Source organism: Mastigoproctus giganteus, chromosome 6 (genome assembly GCF_048544385.1).
Source record: "Mastigoproctus giganteus isolate SK-2022 chromosome 6, ASM4854438v1, whole genome shotgun sequence".
NCBI classification, from domain to species: domain Eukaryota; kingdom Metazoa; phylum Arthropoda; class Arachnida; order Uropygi; family Thelyphonidae; genus Mastigoproctus; species Mastigoproctus giganteus.
In genome coordinates, this window is record NC_143580.1 from 120,788,059 (window position 1) to 120,809,200 (window position 21,142).

Consider the following 21,142-nt stretch of genomic DNA (forward strand, 5'->3'; position numbering starts at 1 on the left):
GGAATTAATCGTGGAAGCTACCAAAAGTTTCATACCTATTAAGAAATTATGTTCAAGGTTTAGCCTAAATGGTTGTCAAATGAAGTAATGAGACTCATGGCAGAGAAGAAAAATGCATTGGACGCATATAAATTATCAGGCGACACAGAAGCCTATGTCAGATATAAGCTAGTCTGTGATCAAGTCACGAAGGAGGTTAGGTGGGCAAAGGCAGATTACGAGAAATCTTTGGCAAAGGATGCTAATAAAAACAGCAAGAATTTCTTTACTTATATAAACTGAAAAAGGAAGGGGATGAATCTGATTGGTCCACTTGATATCGATGGTTAGACTGTTGATGATCCTGCTCAGATAGCAAACAAACTGAATGAGTATTTTATATCTACATTCACTGAGGAGTTATTAAGGTTTGAAAATACCAGAAAGTTATCAAATTGTAGCAGGGTGCTTAATGATTTTGTAATAACTGAGAGCAAAGTTTCGGAGAAATTGTTGAAGTTAAACACATGAAAGGCACCTGGGGTGGATGGGATCTATTCAGTTATATTAAAGGACAGGGCAAGGGAAATAAGCAAAGCCTTAGCCATAATTATGAGAGTATCCTTGGACTCAGGGGAGGTCCCCACGGACTGGAGATGTGCAAATGTATCCCCAGTTCACAAAGGGGGATCGAAGGGTGACACGAATAATTACAGATCAGTTAGTTTAACTTCTGTTCCGGGTAAAATAATGGAGTCACTGGTTAAAGATGCATTGCAGGATCATCTAGACAAGACTGCAGCAATAATTCAGACACAGCATGGGTTTGTTAAGGGAAAGTCTTGTCTGGCAAATTGATTGGATATTATGATGTGGTTACAAAGGAACTGGATGCAAAAAATAATTTTGATATCATATACTTGGATTTCAGGAAAGCTTTAGATGTGCATGGAAGACTACTGTACAAATTGGAGCAGAATAGTATTAAGGGTAAGTTGCTACAATGGATAAAAGGATGGTTGAGTGGGAGAAAACAGGGGGGTGGTAATCAATGGGTGCTGCGCTTCGTGGACTAATGTTATTAGTGGAGTCCCACAGGGTTCGATGTTGTGTCTACTGTTGTTTTGTATATTTATCGATGATATTGATGAAGGTATATCAGGCTTAGTGTCAAAGTTTATAGATGACACAAAGGTTGGCAGGGTTGTTAATGACAGTAATGGCAGTGTGCTACTGCAACAGGATCTAAAAAATTTGGGCAGATGGGCTGAGAAGTGGCAACTGAAGTTTAACATTGACAAATGCAAAGTATTGCATATGGGTAGAAGTAACCACAGAGGAACATACCAACTGTGTTTACTACACTTCAGGTGGTAGAAAATGAAAAATACCTGGGAGTAATTGTGCAGTCAGATATGAAGTTTTCTGAGCAATGCAGACAGGCTGTCTCGGCAGGTCATGGGGTTTTGTCAATGATATACAGGAATTTTCTAGCAGGGAAAAGGAGGTGATTGTTCCTCTGTATAAGGCAATGGTCAGGCCATGCCTTGAGTTCTGCATACAGGTTTGGAGGCCTCATTTTAGGAAGGATGTAGATTTGTTTGAGTGTGTACAGAGAAGAGCAACAAGATTGGTGAGGGAAATGAAGGGATCTTCTTACCAAGAGAGGATTAAGTTCTGCAAATTGCAGCGGCTGGAGACTAGGCATCTGCGAGGTGATCTGATTGAGGTGTATAAGGCCTTGAATGGGTTGAGCACACTGAATTCTGATGGGATTCTTCGACTTGTTCAGATTACGAACCTAAGGGGGCATAAATTCAAATTGAGGAAAGACAGATGTAGAATAGAGGTGCGGAAATTTGCCTTTAGCCAGCTGGTGGTTAATTGCTGGAAAAAACTTCCATCAGTCATTGTGGAAGTTGATAGGTTAAATAAATTTAAGGAGGAACTGGACAAACATTTAGAGGGAATTGTTTTGTAAATTTTTTTTTTTTTTTTTGGCTGATTCTGCATAAGCTCATGCACTTGCTTTGTTACATCACATGCCACTACTACTATTATTCCTGTAAATTGTCTTAATAATGTTAATCAATTGTCCACCAATACTTGCGTCTTTCAGTGCTTCCCATAAGAATTTTCTTGGAAAACTGTCATGCTTTTTCAAGGTCAATGAAAATCATTGAAAAGATTTCTTTTCCTTAAATATCGATTGACATTTTTCAAGTATCTGTCATACTGTTGAGATTTGGTCTATACATGACCTTCTAGCTGAGAAACCACTTTGTTCTTCTAACACCTCGATTCAAGCTTCTAAGTGGTTCCTGATCCATTTTCCAAGCATCTATAAAAGTGGGTTCAGGACCCTCTGAAATATGAACAGCTTTTCTGATTGCCCTTTTTATAAAGTGATTTATTATATCCTGTTGTCATTTCCTTCAGTATTTCTTCTTTAGCATTACCATAAGCATTAGTAGAGGCATTTGATGCAAGAAAGCAAGCTTATGCAGCATCAGCCAAAAAATAAAATAAAATAAAATAAATAAATAAAAATAAAAATAAATAAATAAATCAAAAATAACCACTTCCACTTCACCCCTCTGTTCGTTCGAAATACCTGTCCAGCTGAGCCTTAAACTAATTTAGGCTATCAACTTCCACGAAAAGGGATGGAAGTCTGTTCCACCAACCAACCACCCGCTGGCTAAAGGCAAATTTCGTCACGTCTATCCTACATCTGTCTTTCCTCAATTTCAATTTATGCCCTCTCAGATGATTTTTCTGAGCAAGAGGAAGAATCCCATCAGCATTGAGCATGCTCAAACCATTCAAGGCTTTATACACCTCTATCAGATCCCCTCGCTGGTGCCTAGTCTCCAGACACTGTAATTTGCAAAACTTAAGCCTTTCTTCGTAAGAGCACCCCTTTGTTCCATTCACCAATCTTGTTGCCCTTCTCTGTACTCGTTCCAGCATCCCTACATCCTTCTTGAAATGAGGCCTCCAGACCTGTATACAGTACTCTAGGTGTGGCCATTGCCTTATACAAGGGAATAATCACCACCTTATCTCTGCTAGAAAAATTCCTATATGTTATCGACAATACACCATGAGCTACTCTTGCAGCCCGTCTGCACTGCTCAGAAAACTTCATTTCTGCCTCCACAACCACCCCCAGGTCCCGTTCATTCTCTACCACTGTCAGTGTAGTACCACAGAGTTGATACATTGCTCTGGGGTTGCTGTTTCCCATATGTAGTACTTTACATTTGTCAATGTTAAACTTCATTTGCCACCTCTCAGCCCATCTGCTCAACCTTTCCAGATCCTGTTGAAGTAGCATAGTGTCAGTACATAGTGAAGTAGCATAGTGTCCTTGACAACCCTGCCAACCTTTGTATCGTCTGCAAACTTGGACATTAAGCTTGATATACCATCATCGATATCATTTATAAATACAGAAAACAATAATGGACCGAATACTGAACCCTGTAGGACTCCACTAATAACATTAGTCCACGATGAGCAGTGTCCATTGATTACCACTCTCTGTCTTCTCCCCCTCAACCACCCCTTTATCCATAGCAGCAATTTCCCTCCAATGCCACACTGCTCCAATTTGTGCAGCAGTCTTCCATGTGCAACAGTATCAAAAGCCTTTCTAAGATCCAAGTATATAATATCAAAGTTATTCCCTGCATCCAGTTCTTTTGTGACTGCATCATAGTATCCAATCAAATTGGTCAGGCAAGACTTCCCCTTAACAAAACCATGCTGTGTCTGAGCTATAACTGAAGTCTTGTCTAGATGATCCTGCAGTGCTTCTTTAACCAGTGCCTCCATTAATTTTCCCGGAACAGAAGTTAAACTAACAGGTCTATAATTACTTGTGTCGCCTTTAGGATTAGCATTAGCATTAGTAGAGGCATTTGATGCAAGAAAGCAAGCTTATGCAGCATCAGCCAAAAAAAAAAAAAAAAAAAAACCACTTCCACTTCATCCCTCTGTTCGTTCAAAATACCTGTCCAGCTGAGCCTTAAACTTATTTAGGCTGTCAACCTCCACCACAAGGGATGGAAGTCTGTTCCACCAACCAACCACCCGCTGGCTAAAGGCAAATTTCCGCACGTCTATCCTACATCTGTCTTTCCTCAATTTGAATTTATGCCCTCTCAGGTGATTTTTCTGAGCTAGAGGAAGAATCCCATCAGCATTGAGCATGCTTAAACCATTCAAGGCTTTATACACCTCTATCAGATCACCTCGCTGGTGCCTAGTCTCCAGACACTGTAATTTGCAAAACTTAAGCCTTTCTTCGTAAGAGCACCCCTTTGTTCCATTCACTAATCTTGTTGCCCTTCTCTGTACTCGTTCCAGCAGCTCTACATCCTTCTTGAAATGAGGCCTCCAGACCTGTATACAGTACTCTAGGTGTGGCCTGACCATTGCCTTATACAATGGAATAATCACCTCCTTATCCCTGCTGGAAAAATTCCTGTATATCATTGATAATACTCCATGAGCTACTCTTGCAGCCCGTCTGCACTGCTCAGAGAACTTCATATCTGCCTGCACAATCACCCCCCAAGTCCCTTTCATTCTCTACCACTGTCAGTGTAGTACCACAGAGTTGATACGTTGCTCTGGGGTTGCTGTTTCCCATGTGTAGTACTTTACATTTGTCAATGTTAAACTTCATTTGCCACCTCTCAGCCCATCTGCTCAACCTTTCCAGATCCTGTTGCAGCAGCATAGTGTCAGTAGTGTCCTTGACAACCCTGCCAACCTTTGTATCATCTGCAAACTTGGACATTAAGCTTGATATACCATCATCAATATCATTTAAAAATACAGAAAACAATAATGGACCCAACACTGAGCCCTGAGGGACTCCACTAATAACATTAGTCCACGAAGAGCAGTGTCCATTGATTACCACTCTCTGTCTTCTCCCCCTCAACCACCCCAATTTGATCCTTTTGATCCTCCTTTGTGAATTGGGGTCACATTTGCACATCTCCAGTCCATGGGTACTTCCCCTGAGTCCAAGGAAGCTCTCATAATTATGGCTAAGGGTGTGCTTACTTCCTTTGCTGCCTCCTTTAATATAACTGGATAGATCCCATCCACCCCACGTGCCTTTCTTGTATTTATCTTCAACAATTTCTCCTCCACTTTACTCTCAGTTATTACAAGATTCTCTAGCTTACTGCCAGAGTTGAATACTCCTCTGGCATTCCCCTCGCTGAATAACTCTTCATGGGCCGACCGGGCTAGCCGAGTAGGTAAAGTACCTGCCCAGCAACCCAAAGGTCGCGGGTTCGATTCCCGCCTCGGGCTTGGATCAAAGTACTGCAAAAACCGTGGGAGGTGCAATATGGCCACAGAAGCCGATGCGCCATCAACTACCAAATCAAAAAAAAAATCAAAAAAATAACTCTTCATGTGTGAATGTCGATGCGAAATATTCATTGAGTTGTTTAGCTACCTGAGCAGGATCATCAACAGTTGACCCATCGATATCAAGTGGACCAATCTGATTCATCCCCTTCCTTCTAGAGTTTACATAAGTAAAGAACTCTTTGCTGTTTTTCTTTGCATCCCTTGCCAAAGATTCCTCGTAATCTGCCTTCGCTTGCCTAACCTCCTTTGTAACTTGGTTACAGATCAACTTGTATCTATCATAGGCTTCTGTGTCACACGTTAATTTGTATGTATCCCTTGCATTTTTCTTCTCTGCCATATGTCTCATTAGTTCATCTGACATCCACTTAGGCCTAAACCTTGAACAATATTTCAATAGTTGGTATGTATAGCCTAGTAGCTTCCAAGATAAGTTCTTTGAATGCTTCCCATTTTGCATTTGCTGTTGGTAACATCATCAGTTGGTCCCACTGTATAGAATTTAAATACTGTCTCAGTCCATCGTAGTTGCCTTTACGAAAGCAATAACCCTTCCCTTTTCCCCTAATGGTAGTTACCTCTTTGAGTAAATCCCACTTCAGCACACTGTGATCACTGCCACCTAGTGGTTCATTTACCTGCAGATTCTTAATGCATGAAGAATCACTACTGATAATCAAATCAAGAGTAATACTCCCTCTAGTTGGCCCCCGGACATGCTGATGTAGAAAACAATCATCCAATAAATCCACAAAAGCCCTGCTAGTGTGTGAGTGACCACCCTCCAAATTTCAGTCAATATCTGGGAAATTAAAATCCCCTGTTATAAGACTCTCTGATTTACTGGCCCACTCTATTTCCCTGTACAATTTCTTATTATAGTCATCAGAGTCATTAGGCCTATAGCACACTCCTACTCTCAATTTTGATCTCCCAATGCTTATGTTACACCAAACTGACTCGACACTGCACTGTCCAGCAATGTCGACTGGCTTCACTTCCTTGGATTTTATGTATTTCTTAACTAATAGCATAACCCCTCCTCCCTTCCTATCCTGTCTATCCCTTCTGTAGACATTGTACTCCCCAAATTCCAGTTCTGCATTCCTTATATCTGTGTGACACCACATCTCTGAAATCCCCACAATATCTGCCTTTGATGTTTTGAGCAATACCTCAAATTCATCAAATTTTTTTACTAAACTCCTGGCATTGGTGTACACGCAACATGCACCTGTTCTTTTTCTTAGCTACCCTAACACAACCCATGTGTTTATTTGTACCCCAATGATTCCCAGCAGTCTCTGAAATATCCTGCATCTTATTTTCCAGGCTGCGGCTCATTCCAATAGAAGCAGTGCAAGAATCACTTTCACCTCTGCCAGTGGCTACTGTTAATCTATTAGTCCTTGTATCCCCCCAATCTGGCAGTTTTCCAACGCACCTAACACTGCCTCGATAGCATCAGCAAAAATTCTTTCACCCTTTCTATTTAAGGGATGTATCCCATCCCTGTAGAAGCAGTCTCTCCTGTTAACAAGTACAGACCAGGCTGAAAAAAATTCTACCCCTTGAGCCTTGCACAATCTTTCCAGGGCCGAATTGATCGACAGGGCTCTCATCATATACTCCCTCCTATCGTGGCTGGGCAGAATTGCAGACACTTTCAAATTCGACCCTATTTCACGGCTTTTTTTCACCAGTGACCTGTACTTGTTAAGTAATTCTGCCGGTCTCCTACTCTTAATATCATTAGTGCCAACGTGTACAACTATATCACCTTTTGTGCTCTTAAAAGGTGATATGCGCTCTACAACGTCATCAACCTTTGCCCCTGGCAGACATACCCTGGTCCTGTTCCACCTGTCCTTTTTACAAAGCATGTTTCCCATTTCCCTGACAATAGAGTCACCAACAACTACTAGTTCCTTTGGGAAGAGTCTGTTCTTCTCTGAGTATATCATTTAACAGTTTTTGTATCAAAACAGCCACTCCTCTTCCTATGTATTTCACAAGTTCCATATAAACTCCTCCAGGTCCATTTGATTTGCCATTTCTTCCCTCCTTTAGTAAGAGCACCACTTCCCTAACAGATACTTTTAAGCCTGAGTCTTCCACACTGAAATCCTCCACTGTCCTGAACTCTTTCTGGTCTTCTTTTAAAAAGTCCTTCATAGTACTTTGTCCAATCTTTCGAAGGTATTAATTGCAAACCAGCATTGTGTTTATTCTGTTTTCTGAAGGTTTTAAGGACATTTCGATTCTGCTGATCGCTTGAAGACCAATTTGCTATTAATAATCGCACACTTCCTTTTCAATTCTACTACCAACCGATTAGCTATTTTCTTCTTTTCAACATAAATATTCCTGTATGCATCATTCCTTTCACCCAGCCATTTCTGATATGCAAGTTTCTTTTCTCCTACAGCAGCTCTTACACCGAGTGGACAGAAATCATGGGATACTTACCTAGTAACGTGTAGGCCCACCTTTCGGCCAGATAAGGGCATTCACATGGCGAGGCATTGAGTCCATATTTCACAAAAGTGTTCCACAGTTATTTCCATCCATGCTTGCTACACCACTGCCCATAATTCCATCGCATTCTTGAGTGGAGGATCGAAATGAACAGAACTTTCCACTGCATCCCAAAGATGCTCTATAGGGCTCATGTCTGGTGAACGGGGAGGCCATTCCATGGTGGTAAAATCTGCAGAATTCTCTTCATTGCCACGGCTCTTTGTGGAGGTGCATTATCCTGGTGAAAGAGTCCATTGCCCTGTGGGTGCATGATGACCACGAAGGGATGCAAGGATGGACACGTAATCTGGACTGTTCAGAGATGTGTCTAGACATACCAGGCCCCGAGTGCCAAGCGAGTGATCTAGCAATTTACAAAGTGAATTTGAAAGTGTTTTTCTAAAGAGAATTTGTTAAAGAGATTTCCAAAGGCTTTACTTTCAAAGTTATTTATTTTCTGGCTCTTTGTAAATGAAGAAGGAAGCCTCCTATAAGAAAGGAAAGACACCTTTCTTTTGTATATATAATTACTTTTCTAACACACTAACCTCCTATCGCTTGGTCACTGGTGGCACTGCTCCTGCCTCCACATAGCGGGGCAGGTAATCTGGGGGATAAATCAACCCTCTGGGCTAAAAGGAGCAGTAATGGAAACCAATGAATTTCCACATCTAGAGCCCAAGAGTGCTCAATATGAAAATCATGAAACCGACCATGACTTCTCTACCTTGATGAGAATGAAAAAAGATGCAGGCAGACAGGAATCACCAGCCTTCCTGATTATCCATTCTCTGTCAGCACAGCCTGTTAACAAGCTCTCCCCTTTCATTATACAATGATGCCTGGAACATGCAGCAGCATCACCAAAAATGGTGAAATGTCTCCAGTCCAGGGACTTGCTAATAGAGACTTCTCTCCCAAGACACTCTGAACAACTATTAAAACTCACCACTTTAAGCAGAATTCCAATACAAGTCACTCCACATAAAACCCTGAATTCGTCCAAGGGAGTGATTACTGAGTGGGATCTACTGAACGTTTTTGAAGAAGAAATAGTACAGGAACTAAAGACACAAAATGTAACTCAATCAAAAAGAATCATGATACGGAAAGATTGTACCTTGCCTTAGTCCCAACACGTAACATAATTCTAACTTTCAATACACCGAATCTACCAGCATCAGTCAAAGCAGGTTACTTAAATTACCGTGTTCGACCCTTTATCCCAAATCCCCTAAGATGCTACAAATGCCAGAAATTTGGTCACTCCCAGACAGCATGCTGTGGCGTTTCAACATGTCCAAACTGTGGCTCCACAACTCATACCCAGTCAGAATGCAAAGCACAAACTCCGCAGTGTCCTAATTGCAGGGGAAGCCATCCAGCATACTCTAAAGAATGTGATCTCTGGAAGATAGGCAAAAAAATACAAAAATATAAGACCGAAAATAAAATCTCCTATCAAGAAGCTAGGAAACAAATTAAACTAACCATGCCAAATAGCTCTTATGCCTCGGCTATCCACTCTCACCAATCAGTAGCATGTGAGACGGAAGTGTCACTCTCTCCAGATAAATCGATCGCAGACTGGGCTCGATCAGTTCTATCGACCCAGCCTACATCAAAGCCAAACACAGTAGATCAAAGTATGAATATGCCTCTCACAGTTCCAACCCAAATCATAGCCCATGGTAAAGTAACAGAAAAACTGCAAAAATCGGATCCTGTCGAGGTTAATCAACCACCCTCAACAAGGATGGATACCGATGACATGATCACCCAAGACCTTCTTGAATTACATGCAGATGGTGAAATGGAAGGTAACAATGATTCAGCACGCCCCAACTTTCCCAGAAAAGAAAAACCTCAGCTAGATCATCACAAACAACCCATTTATAAAAAACAGTCAGATTCATCTCCCTCTTACAAATCCAAATAATGGAACAGATCATCCAATGGAACTGTAGAGGCCTTCGCAGTAACATCGATGATATCCATGAATTAATTTACTACTACAGACCTCTTGCAATGTGCTTGCAGGAAACGAATTTGACACCTCAGATCTCAGTCAAAATCAAAAATTATACCATGTTCAGACAAGACAAAGCTGGCCCTAACAGTGCTCACGGAGGAGTAGCAATACTTGTGGATTCCAGCATCCCCTCCAGACGCATCCATTTACAAACCACCTTAGAAGCTGTTGCCACTCGTAAATGGTATTACACTGACACTGGTTTCAGTCTATCTTCCGCAAAATCATCAATATACTATTCAAGAAATCGAAGATCTTGTTTTGCAGTTACTATCTCCATTTTGTATACTAGGAGACTTTAATGCCCACCATCCAATATGGGGTTCCCCTATATCAGACAGGCGAGGGAAATTATTGAAATGTTGATAGACAGGCTGAATTTAACTTTACTAAATACTAGCACACCCACGTATATTCATCTCCCTACAGGTTCAACATCTGCAATAGACCTTTCCATTTGTTCCCCAATCCTCTTTCCAAGTATAGATTGGATAACTCTAAGTGATCCTTATAGCAGTGACCATTATTCGATAATCTGCAAAATTCAAACATCCTGTTCCTTGCCAACAGAAAATACAATTAAATGGAAATTTTCAAGAGCTGATTGAACAAAATACAGAACGCACATATCATTTGACAACTACATTATGCAGTCCTGTTCCATCGACAGTGTTACTGAACACATCACAACTCAAATTCTGACAGCCGCATCCGCTACCATTCCTCAATATCAAGTAAGAAATAGACGAAAAACAAATTACTGGTGGAATGAAGACTGTAACCTTGCGAAAAAAGAGAAAAATAAAGCATGGAACCTTTTCCGCAAACACCCAACCACCTCCAATCTTATTAGTTATAAACGTCTTAGAGCAAAAGCTCGTTACATCAGACATAAAGCGAAAAAAGAAAATTGGATTAAATTCGCCTCATCAGTAAATAAAAATACCGATACCAGATTAATCTGGAGAAAAATAAAATGTTTAAACAGTAAATTCCCTTCTTTATCCACCCCACTACTGAACTGGAATGGACAGGGGCTTACTACTCCTACAGAAATATCAAATGCACTGGAGATCGTATTTTCTCAGTTGTCCTCTTCTACCGCCTATGATCAAACATTTCAAAAACTTAAAACGGTTGCAGAGAAATTCAGACTAAATTTCACTGAAAATTCCGGAAAAATCGATCTTCATTGGATCTCATGATCAAAACCCAGACAAACATTAGAAATGCTTTCATCAAGAAGGAACATCTCGTCGTGGTCTGTCTTGACGTTGAGAAAGCCTTTGACACTACATGGCGCTTTGGCCTTTTAAAAGATCTGCATTCTCTTGGCCTAAGAGGTAATTTACCATACTTTATCAAAAATTTTCTTCATCGGAGATCCTTTCAAGTTCGTTACCGGGGAACCCTCTCCAAGATTTTTACCCAAGAAGAAGGAATTCCGCAAGGGTCGGTTCTCAGTGCCACTTTGTTTGCAATGAGAATGAACCATACAATTGAACTCATTCCGAAAACTGTAGATTCGTAACTTTTCGCAGATGATCTCTCTATATCCTGTCATTCTCAAAACATGCATTATATTGAACGCCAACTACAAATATCAATTAATCGCATCCTGACATGGATGACTCAAAATGGATATAGACTATCCAGCCAGAAATCTGCTGCCATTCACTTCTGTAACAGACGCAATATGCATCCTGAGCCCTAGCTCCACTTGAATAACCAGAGCCATCTTCCCATAGCTAATTGTATTCGTCTACTAGGATTACTTTTCAACAGCAAGTTAAACTTCCAAAAACATGTTGAATATCTCCGGACAAATTGTCAAAAGAAATTGAACATACACAGAGTTTTATCAGCGACAACATGGGGAACAGATCGTTACAGCCTGCTTCACCTATACAGAACCATAATTAGATCACGCCTGGACTACGGGGTGCCTGTTTTTGATTCTGCTAGGGAGAGTGTTTTATCTCGCCTCAACCCTATTCAACATTCAGCTCTTAGAACAGCATTAGGTGCGTTCAGAACATCTCCAGTGCAAAGTTTATATATTGAAGTCCATGAACCTCCTCTAAATATCAGGAGAAAGATGTTGCTCTTAAACTATGCAATCAAGATCCAAAACCAGGTAACCCATCCTAATTGGTCAATACTTTATGATCCGCTGTATATGACCCTGTAAGAAACAAACCACAGACAGTTCAGCCTGCTTGTATTAGGCTAAAACATCTAACAGAAGATTGGGATATACACTTCGATAAAATCTTGCAAGATCCCATAGATCCCGACTCTCCATGGTCTGTCATCATGCCATGTTGTAACAATTATTTCCACCAGTGGGGTAAACACTCTCTATCAGACTTTACCATCCAACAGCTACATATTGAACATACTCAACATTTTCCTGACTTCGCTAAAATATATACAGATGGATCGAAGTCTGAGAGTGGATCAGGTTCAGCAGTGGTACTCCCTGATAACATTATTTCTCTATCTCTTCCGACAGAGTGCAGTAGCTACACAACTGAATTGTATGCCATAAAGCTTGCATTAGAAAATGTCTTCCATATGTCAATTTAAAAGAGCATAATATACACAGACTCGCAAGGTTCCGTATTAGCATTGCAAAACACTTCCCCGCCTACTCACCTGTTATTAAAGCTCATCAAAACACAGTTGATACGTCTTAGAGTGGCCATTGACGTCGGTTATCTTCTGGCGAAAGGTTATCTTCTGCTGGATCCCAGGCCATACCGGAATACCAGGAAATGAAATTGCAGATGATGCTGCCAAAAATCCATCCAGCTCAACCCCAACGAATTCGCTAGTACCCGTCACAGATTATAAAATGAATATACAAAGAATATGTAAAGATCAATGGACTCTTCAGTGGCAAATGCAATTTCATAATAAACTACTCCAAATAAAACCTTTACCAAAATTATGGGCTTCTAGCTCCATAGCAAACAGACAAGAAGAAGTAATTCTAGCCAGAGCCAGAATCGGCCATACTCATTTAACCCATCTGTTTCTTTTGTCAGGAAATGATCCTCCCCAGTGTAGTCATTGTCATACGCCACTCACAGTCAAACACATACTTCTGGACTGTACTCTATATAATAATGCTCGACTAATGTCTTTCAGTTCTCTGTAAAATTTAAAGGAACCTTTGTCACTTAGCCATATCATAGGCGAAAATTCAAATTTTGCAGAATTCTTCTCCTTCCTAAAACGAATAGGATTGTATAACCGTTTTTAACTGCTTCTAAATCAACAAACGCAGACAGTATGCACCACTTCCATAAGTGCAATATGGCCTAAGTAGCCATTGCACTTTAAACCCCAACAACAACAACAAATAGACATACCAGATGTCCCAACATGTACCAGTTGAACATGCCCCAGGCCATTACCGACCATCCACATGCCTTAACATTTCCTTGTTGACATGACGGGTGCATAGCTTTGTGCGGTTTCTTCCAGATATGCACCCTCCCTCCACTCTAAATACCTGGAAACGGGGCTCATCTGACCAGGAGACCCATCTCCAATCATCCAAGGTCCATTGCCAATGTTCTTTTGCCCAGTTGTGATGTAAAGTCCTGTGTCCTGGTGTTAGCAATGGGACTGTGGTGGGTCAGTGGCTCCCATAACCTATTGCAACTAATGATCGCCTGATGGTCGGCACCTCCTGATGGTCTTGGCACGTTTCTGGCACCTCCCCTGTTGAAGTCTGCAGTGATTTGTGTCACTTTCGCTCTTCGGTTAACTGAAACAATGCGAGACCGACGTCAATGGCCACATTCATTCACTGCCTTTCTCCACAGCTGTCCACGATGAGTTGTTATCCCGGAAATGGCTTATTCCTGATACAATCTTGATACTTTCGAATTCGAGTGCAACCACCTCCGCAATAGAGTGACCCGTGTATCGGGCATCCACTGTCATCCCTCTTTCAAAGTCGGTTAACTCATGACGTTTATCCATACTGATATTGAAGGGTTCATCCATTAGCAAGAGGGGTGACGGTGTCACCCTGCCCAGGAACTAGGTATCCCGTGAATTCTGTCCTTTCAGTGTACTTTCTCTCTAATCCAGTCTTTTTTTGGTCCTTGGTTCTTCTTTTCACCTAGGATTTCATGAGTTTTTTTTTTTTTTTTTTACAATATTTTTAAGTATTCATAAATGTCTTCAGTATTACCTTCTATCTCTATGTTAATTGCAGCATCCAATCTCCAGGTGAAGTTGTTTCTAATGCTGTCATCCTGAAGTAGTTCAATGTTAAATTGATCCATTTGTAGAATTTCTTCTTCCCTGCACATTTGGTTGTCCACTCTTATTTTCTTAATCCAGTTCCATCTCAGTGTTGTTTTAACAAGAAAATGGTCAGATCTGCATTCGACTCCTCTATAAACTCTGACATCTTTCAATACATATGTCCCTGATTGTTTTGAAATAATGTAATCTATAACTAATCTAATTTGGCTCCAGCACTGTTCACCAAAGAACAGTGCTGGAGCCAAATTATCTGTCTTCTCTTCCCCCTAAGGACATGGGAGAGATAAAGAGCAACCCATATTCACCTTCCCATACTTTACAGAGATTGGAGAAACAATATCACACACATAGCTAAATGCCACAATTCCCACACCTGTGTTGTCAGAAACAAAGTTACAACGGATCCTGCTGATATTCCTCTGCCCCACTCTAGATGAGCACCTAGCATGACATTTTCATTGGTTGAGAGGGCTGCTTGTTTCTTCTGAATGTGTAAGCAAGTACCGGGTGGAATCTTTTGCTTGTTCTGCATGTACATCATATTTATTATGATGATTTCTTAATAACCATAGAATTTTAACTGCTATAATATTTTTTATGCATTGTAGACTACATGATGACTGAAATGTTAAGTAACACTGATTCAGACAGATGTGACTAAGAAAATATGATTATCCTAAAAAAAGAACTAATATTAGCATTCTGTTTCAGTGACCAACCTAATTTCCCTAGTGATTATCTTCACATCTTTTAAATTTTACAATTTATAAGTATATATATAAAAAATAATAATACAATAAAAGCAGTTAAAATGGTCCAGTGAATATAAAATCAAACTTGTAAAATACAAGTTATAATTAGAGGTATTAATTTGAATAGGTATGACAAAATGTTTGTCCTTTCGGGTTATGCTGCTTTTGCCTGATTCACTGGAAAGGATGATAAGATTCCATCTTGCTACTGCTACATGGATGAGTAACATTGCAGCAAATGAGGATTCATCCACTTTTAAGAAAATTACTTTTCCATTGTCATCTTTGGTTCCTGTTTGTCTTGCACATATTCCAGAATTTATCATTGAAAATGTTGTCGACTGTGTTCTTTTCATAAAAAGATTTAATCCAAGTCTTTTACAGGTAAGTAAATATTATTTTAGGAAATATCACTTCTCTAGATTCTGAATCACTTTTCATTTCATTAATTTAATCCTTTTACATTTTTTAGTGCTGCTTTAATATTTTATAATAAAACTATATAATGACATGTACAAATATCGTGACATACGTGAAGTGACTTGCAGTATTGCAATAAGAATTGACACAGTCTATGTGAACATTTTTTATGAATTCAAAATTATTACAGATTTTTCTGTTCACTAGAATTTTTAATTTAAATTTAAATATATCAATATTTAAAGAAATTTAAATATATTTTTATATATCGATAAATATATAGATAAAACTCATATCCATACATTTATAAACTCTTGATATTTATAAAGCGAATTTTAAAATGCCAGGTGGACAGTAGACAGAACTGAGTAAAAAACCAGATAAGTCCAGCTTTTGCTAGACATCTGGTTACCCTAGGTATGAAAGATGGTGGGATGAATCTATGATGAGCAACTATATCTGGTTCTTGGTATAGGATGATCACAGACCAAATGACAAAGACATTCAAAAAAGACAAGGCAAAAGACATTCAGATTAATTGAGGGTGGTTTCTACTTTTTAATTTGGGTCTTTTTTTAGCTTGTTGTTTTCTTGTACCAAAGATTATTACGCTGTTCTGTACAGAACTTTATATTTGTATATTTATATCTAAAACTCGTATCAGATGGATAAACTCATATCATTTTACAATTTATTGTGTAACCAAGTCTCTTTACTGATTTGATTAGTGATTGTGACCAGTAAAAGAAGTGCATGTACCAAGATGTGCACAGTGTGGGTGTCCAGATGCATTACAGTACCTAGAAGAATGTATGAATGGAACATCTTATGCATTATCTGTAGGAATGTGTAGGGGGAGAGCAACTTCTTTTAGCATTTTTCCCCTTTATTTACAAATAAAAATGCTAGCAAGACCTTACTAATGGCAGTAATGAGTCAGAAAAAAAGATTATCTTGCATTGACCCCCGGGGACTCACATCTGGTGAGTATGGGCTTGGCACACCCAGGATCCTGAGCTGGATATCATCAATCTTCTCTTTCTTGGTGATTCCCTTCTACTTTTGACTCTCTCTCTCTCTCTCTCAGGGTTACTCGGGAACTTTTTTTTTTTTTTTCCTGGTGCAGCATAAGTCTGAGGCTTCCTTGCATCATATGGATATTAATAATAATAGTAATAATTGAGAATACCAGAGCCCTCTGCCACAAAGAAGACTTGTGGCATGCAAGCACTGAAAAAGTCTAGCCATCCTTTTCTTTAATTTCGAAGGACATAAAAACTTATAGTTGTAGTGGTAGCGAAAATATACCGAATAAAGTACTGCTATTCTAGTATAGAAATTATACAAAAGGAAGGTACTGGTATCTTTCCTAAACCAAACACCCCCCCCCCAACAACTAATTGATAAAATGGCAAGAAAAAGTGAAAGGGTAGGAGGGCACTAGGATTACGAACAAAATAATGAACAAACAAAAATAAATGCATGGGTCTGTCAGACCTAACTTAGTCATGCAGGATTATAAGAGTGAATGAAGAAATAGTTGACAAGCTGAATTATTTTCCATAATCTCTTTCGAAGAAAATTATGGAAAATTATTTTCCTATGAACAGCATGAGGAGAAATTCCATCAGTTTTTCCATTGCATAGAAAAGCTCCACTGTAGAAATCAGAATTATAAATGGAAGGGAGCCAAAATATACAGAAAAGCTAGACTTATTAGTGAATTTTAAAATGCCGGCTGGACAGCGAACAGAACTGAGGAAGAAACCAGATAAGTCCAGCGTTTGCTGGATGTCTGGTTACCCTAGGTATGAAAGAAGGTGGTATGATCTATGATGGGCAGCCATATCTGATTCTTGGTATAGGATGATCACACCAAAAAACATTCAAAAAGATAAGGGAAAAGACATTCAGATTAAGCTGGGGTGGCTTCTACTTTTTAATTTGGCCCTTTTTTAACTTGTTTTCTTGTACCAAAGATTAGTATGCTGTTCTGTACAGAACTTTAAACATAGGTTAATAAATTTGCTAAAATATTATTGCATATTGACTTTCTTTCAGTTGTGGGAAAACTGTTTGATGCTGTGCAAAAACTATGGTCATAGTTGGGATAAACATACCCAAGTTCATAAAAAAACACCAAAGAATACAGATAAACGAACTTGAAAATATGTTACATGAGTAATTTGCCCAGTCCTTGGTTAAATTTATTTTAAAATACCTACCTCCACAACCAACACCATGTGAAAGTTTATTCCAAGAATCAGTTTCTCTTTGGTGAAATGCAAATATCCATCCTTCAGCCATCTTTTTCTAATTTAAATTTTTTGTGTTGTGTGTGTATTATCCGAGGAAGAGTAAAGGTGCCTTCAGCATTTAGTTTACTCACCTCATTTACAGCCCTATACACTTCTGTTGGATCTGTCAGATGCCTAGTTTTCAGACAGTGAAGTTTACAGAACCAAAGTTTGGTTCTGTAAACTGCACTGTCTGAAAACCTTGGATGCTTCAGGACACTTTATTTGACCTGTTAGAGTCAAATAAAGTATGTTTGACACATGTCATTCATTTTGGCATATATTTGTTTTTTGCATAGCTTTAAATGACTTTTTTACTCCAAAGAGCAAATCTCTGTGGATTTAAATCAGGCTGTCTACCGGACGCTATAGTGGATGCTAAAAATATGATATATGAATAAATATAAAAAATATGAATGGGTTAAAAATGCAAAATTATATGCTAACTGAGCATATAATTTAATTGAGCAATTAAATATAACAGTCACATTGTGGATTGCTAAGAGAAGATCTTGTCTAACTAATCTGATTGACTACTATGATGTACAGGGGGTCCCCAGTATTCGAGTTCCCGCAGTTACGAGGATTTGAAAATTAAAGAATTAAAGCTTTTTCCCTTGAGAAAATTGACCAAGCACTTGAATATATTTTGTGAGAACAATCTTCACGATCGTGCAACAAAAGTTAAAAACAATTCTGGATTCATTCTTTATTCGTACAACTGAAAAATAGTGTAACTTCAATAAACTTTACTTAACATTACAGTGTGCAACGTATTATAATAAAAAATGGGTGGTACTGTAGCATGCGGTCTACCGCATTTACCGGCCGCTATAATGTGAGAATACACTACAGTGTGCAGGCTACCGGCACTATAGCAGGCTGTCTACCGGACGCTATAGTGGATGCTAAAAATATGATATATGAATAAATATAAAAAATATGAATGGGTTAAAAATGCAAAATTATATGCTAACTGATTTTTAATAAAGACAAAATATTAGCTTAAATGGCATGCTTTATAAATTATACACAAACTGGTTAAATAGTACATTAAATTAGTGACTTACACTTCTTATGCTTTTTTTTTAATGATATACACTTTGAATATCATTTAAAAATGTCACAAATAAATCAACTACATCTTTTCTTAGCACTTTCCAGCAAAAGTGATCAAGGTGAGATTGAAAAAGCTTACTGTTAATGTCTTTCATTTTCTTTAGAATATGTGTTTTGGAATCCAGCTCATTCAATTGCTTGCATGTTTGCTTCTTTCTCTGGATCCACATAATTTTCTTGATGGTTCATCGCAAAATTGTGGTAACCATGACATTTAGACTGCTATACGCAGGCCATTCATCGGAATGAATCACTGAACCAGATTCACATTCCCGTTCAATGATGGGAATCAAGGTGCCTCTGTCACACCATTGCACATAAAAATACTGACAATTAGAGCCTTGCTTGAGACCAAAAATCTAAGGCTCATCAATTCTTTGTTCATAGTGCCTGTTGTTTTGTACAACTGCGTTACTATATTAGGAGAAAGGAGCTTGGTCGCCATTTAGCATGGTCTGTACCAACCACCTTACCTCATGCATTGTAAGAAATAGTTGCTTCACACACTTCTCTACGCATGTTATACCAGTCAGTTATAGAGTGCCATGTCTATTAGTATTTCCAGTACTAAAAAGACACCAGTTCTAAAATTTCGCAGAAACTCAGATTGCAGTGCGATTTGTTGTTCATGTCCATTAAATGGAAGAATGCATTGCCTTTCCAGACAGAACATGAAGTTTTGCACACTTTTAAGATGAAGTATAGGCTTATATTCTCCACCTCTGTCACATTTTCTTTTTCTTGCATAACTCTACCACATCAATGACAAAGCCCTACATCTTGGGGTATGTCCAGAAGATGGCGTTTGCATTAAAATGCAACTGCAGTGCCTTCTGTCAAGATGCCACTTATGTAGAAATCTTTAAACAGCATTGCATAGGGTAAAATTTTTAGACTTCTATTCTCGAACTTCGGGTTTTTTATTTTTATCTGAAGGTAGACTGCATGCTATACTGTAAATGTCTCATCAAAATCATTCAGCACATAACTCTCTTTTTATCATAATACTGCACTACATAAAATTAGAGTAGCTAATATTTAAGCTAATATTAAAAATCATTTAGCACATAATTTTGTGTTTTTATCATATTCATATCTATTCATATATCATATTTTTAGCATCCACTATAGCAGGGATCGGCAACCTTTTTTTTAAGTGAAGAGCCATTTTTCATCTAATTGAAAAAAAAAAAAAAAAAAAAAATCCGAAGAGCCACACCTCAGCTCGAGCTGTGGGGGAGGGGAGTTTTTAAGAAATGGAATAGAGTGGGAAGGTATTTTATTAAAAAATAATATTTTTATTAATACTGAAAAAACGTAACAAACATCCAATTAGGTATGAATTAATGTGACTTTTGCTGCTGAACTTCCTGAGCGAGTCTCCAACATCAGGCGAGTATGTTGTAATTTTCATCTTTAAACATGCTGAGAGACTTGCATATTTCAGACAGTTTCTTGATTTATTTTTAATATAGTTCATGATCACAGAAATACATCAGTTGTCATACATATAGCTAAAAGTTAAAGAGCCACATGCGGCTCACGAACCACAGTTTGCCGACCCCTGCACTATAGTGCCAGTAGACCGCACGCTATAGTAGCACCAAAAATGTCTAATAAAATAATTTTCTCATTTTCAGTTCCTTCATCCATTTTTTTACTATATACAAGTACATAATAAACGTTATGAAAATTTTGTCCTCTTTTTAAGTGGAATTTTCTGGAACCAATTATTCTTGGATAATGAGGATTCCCTGTAGTAACAAAGGAACTGGATGCAAAAAAATTATTTTGACATTGTATACTTAGATTTCAGAAAACTTCTTGATACTGTTCCACATGAAAGATTTCTATACAAATTGGAGCATTGTTGCATTAGGGGGAAGTGACTGCTGTGGATAAAGGAATAGTTGATCAGCAGAAGACAGAGAGTGATCATCAGTGGGTACTGCTTTTTGTGTAATAATGTTGTTAGTGGAATCCCTCAAGGTTCAGTGCTGGGCCCTCATTGTTTTCAGTATGTATTAACAATATTGATGAAGCCATATCAAGTTTAATGTAAAGGTTTGCAGATGATACAAAGGTTGGCAGGGTGGTTAATAATAGAAATCAAGGTATGGTGCTGCAATAAAGACTAGAAAAATTAGCCTGATGGCCCGAGAAGTGGTAAGTAACTGAGTAGCAGTAATCCCGGAATAATATACCAGTTGTTATGTACAATTACTCCAGGTCTCTTTCTGCACTCAAGGTGGTAGAGAAAGAAAGACTTGGGGGGTAATCATACTGTTAACATGAAGTTTTCTGAGAAATGTAACCAGGATACTAGGACAGCTCAT

At 38.8% G+C, this 21,142-nt stretch overlaps 1 protein-coding gene across 2 annotated transcripts in view; it reads left to right on the forward strand.

The window, feature by feature from the left end:
* Positions 1 to 21,142, forward strand: part of Ube4A (Ubiquitination factor E4A) — a 523,714-nt gene that overhangs the window by 348,286 nt on the left and 154,286 nt on the right. For both annotated transcript variants that reach the window (XM_090376475.1, XM_090376476.1), the window contains exon 12: positions 15,098 to 15,354. In XM_090376475.1, the coding sequence (XP_090232601.1) occupies positions 15,098 to 15,354 (257 nt within the window). The remainder of the gene's footprint in view (positions 1 to 15,097; positions 15,355 to 21,142) is intronic.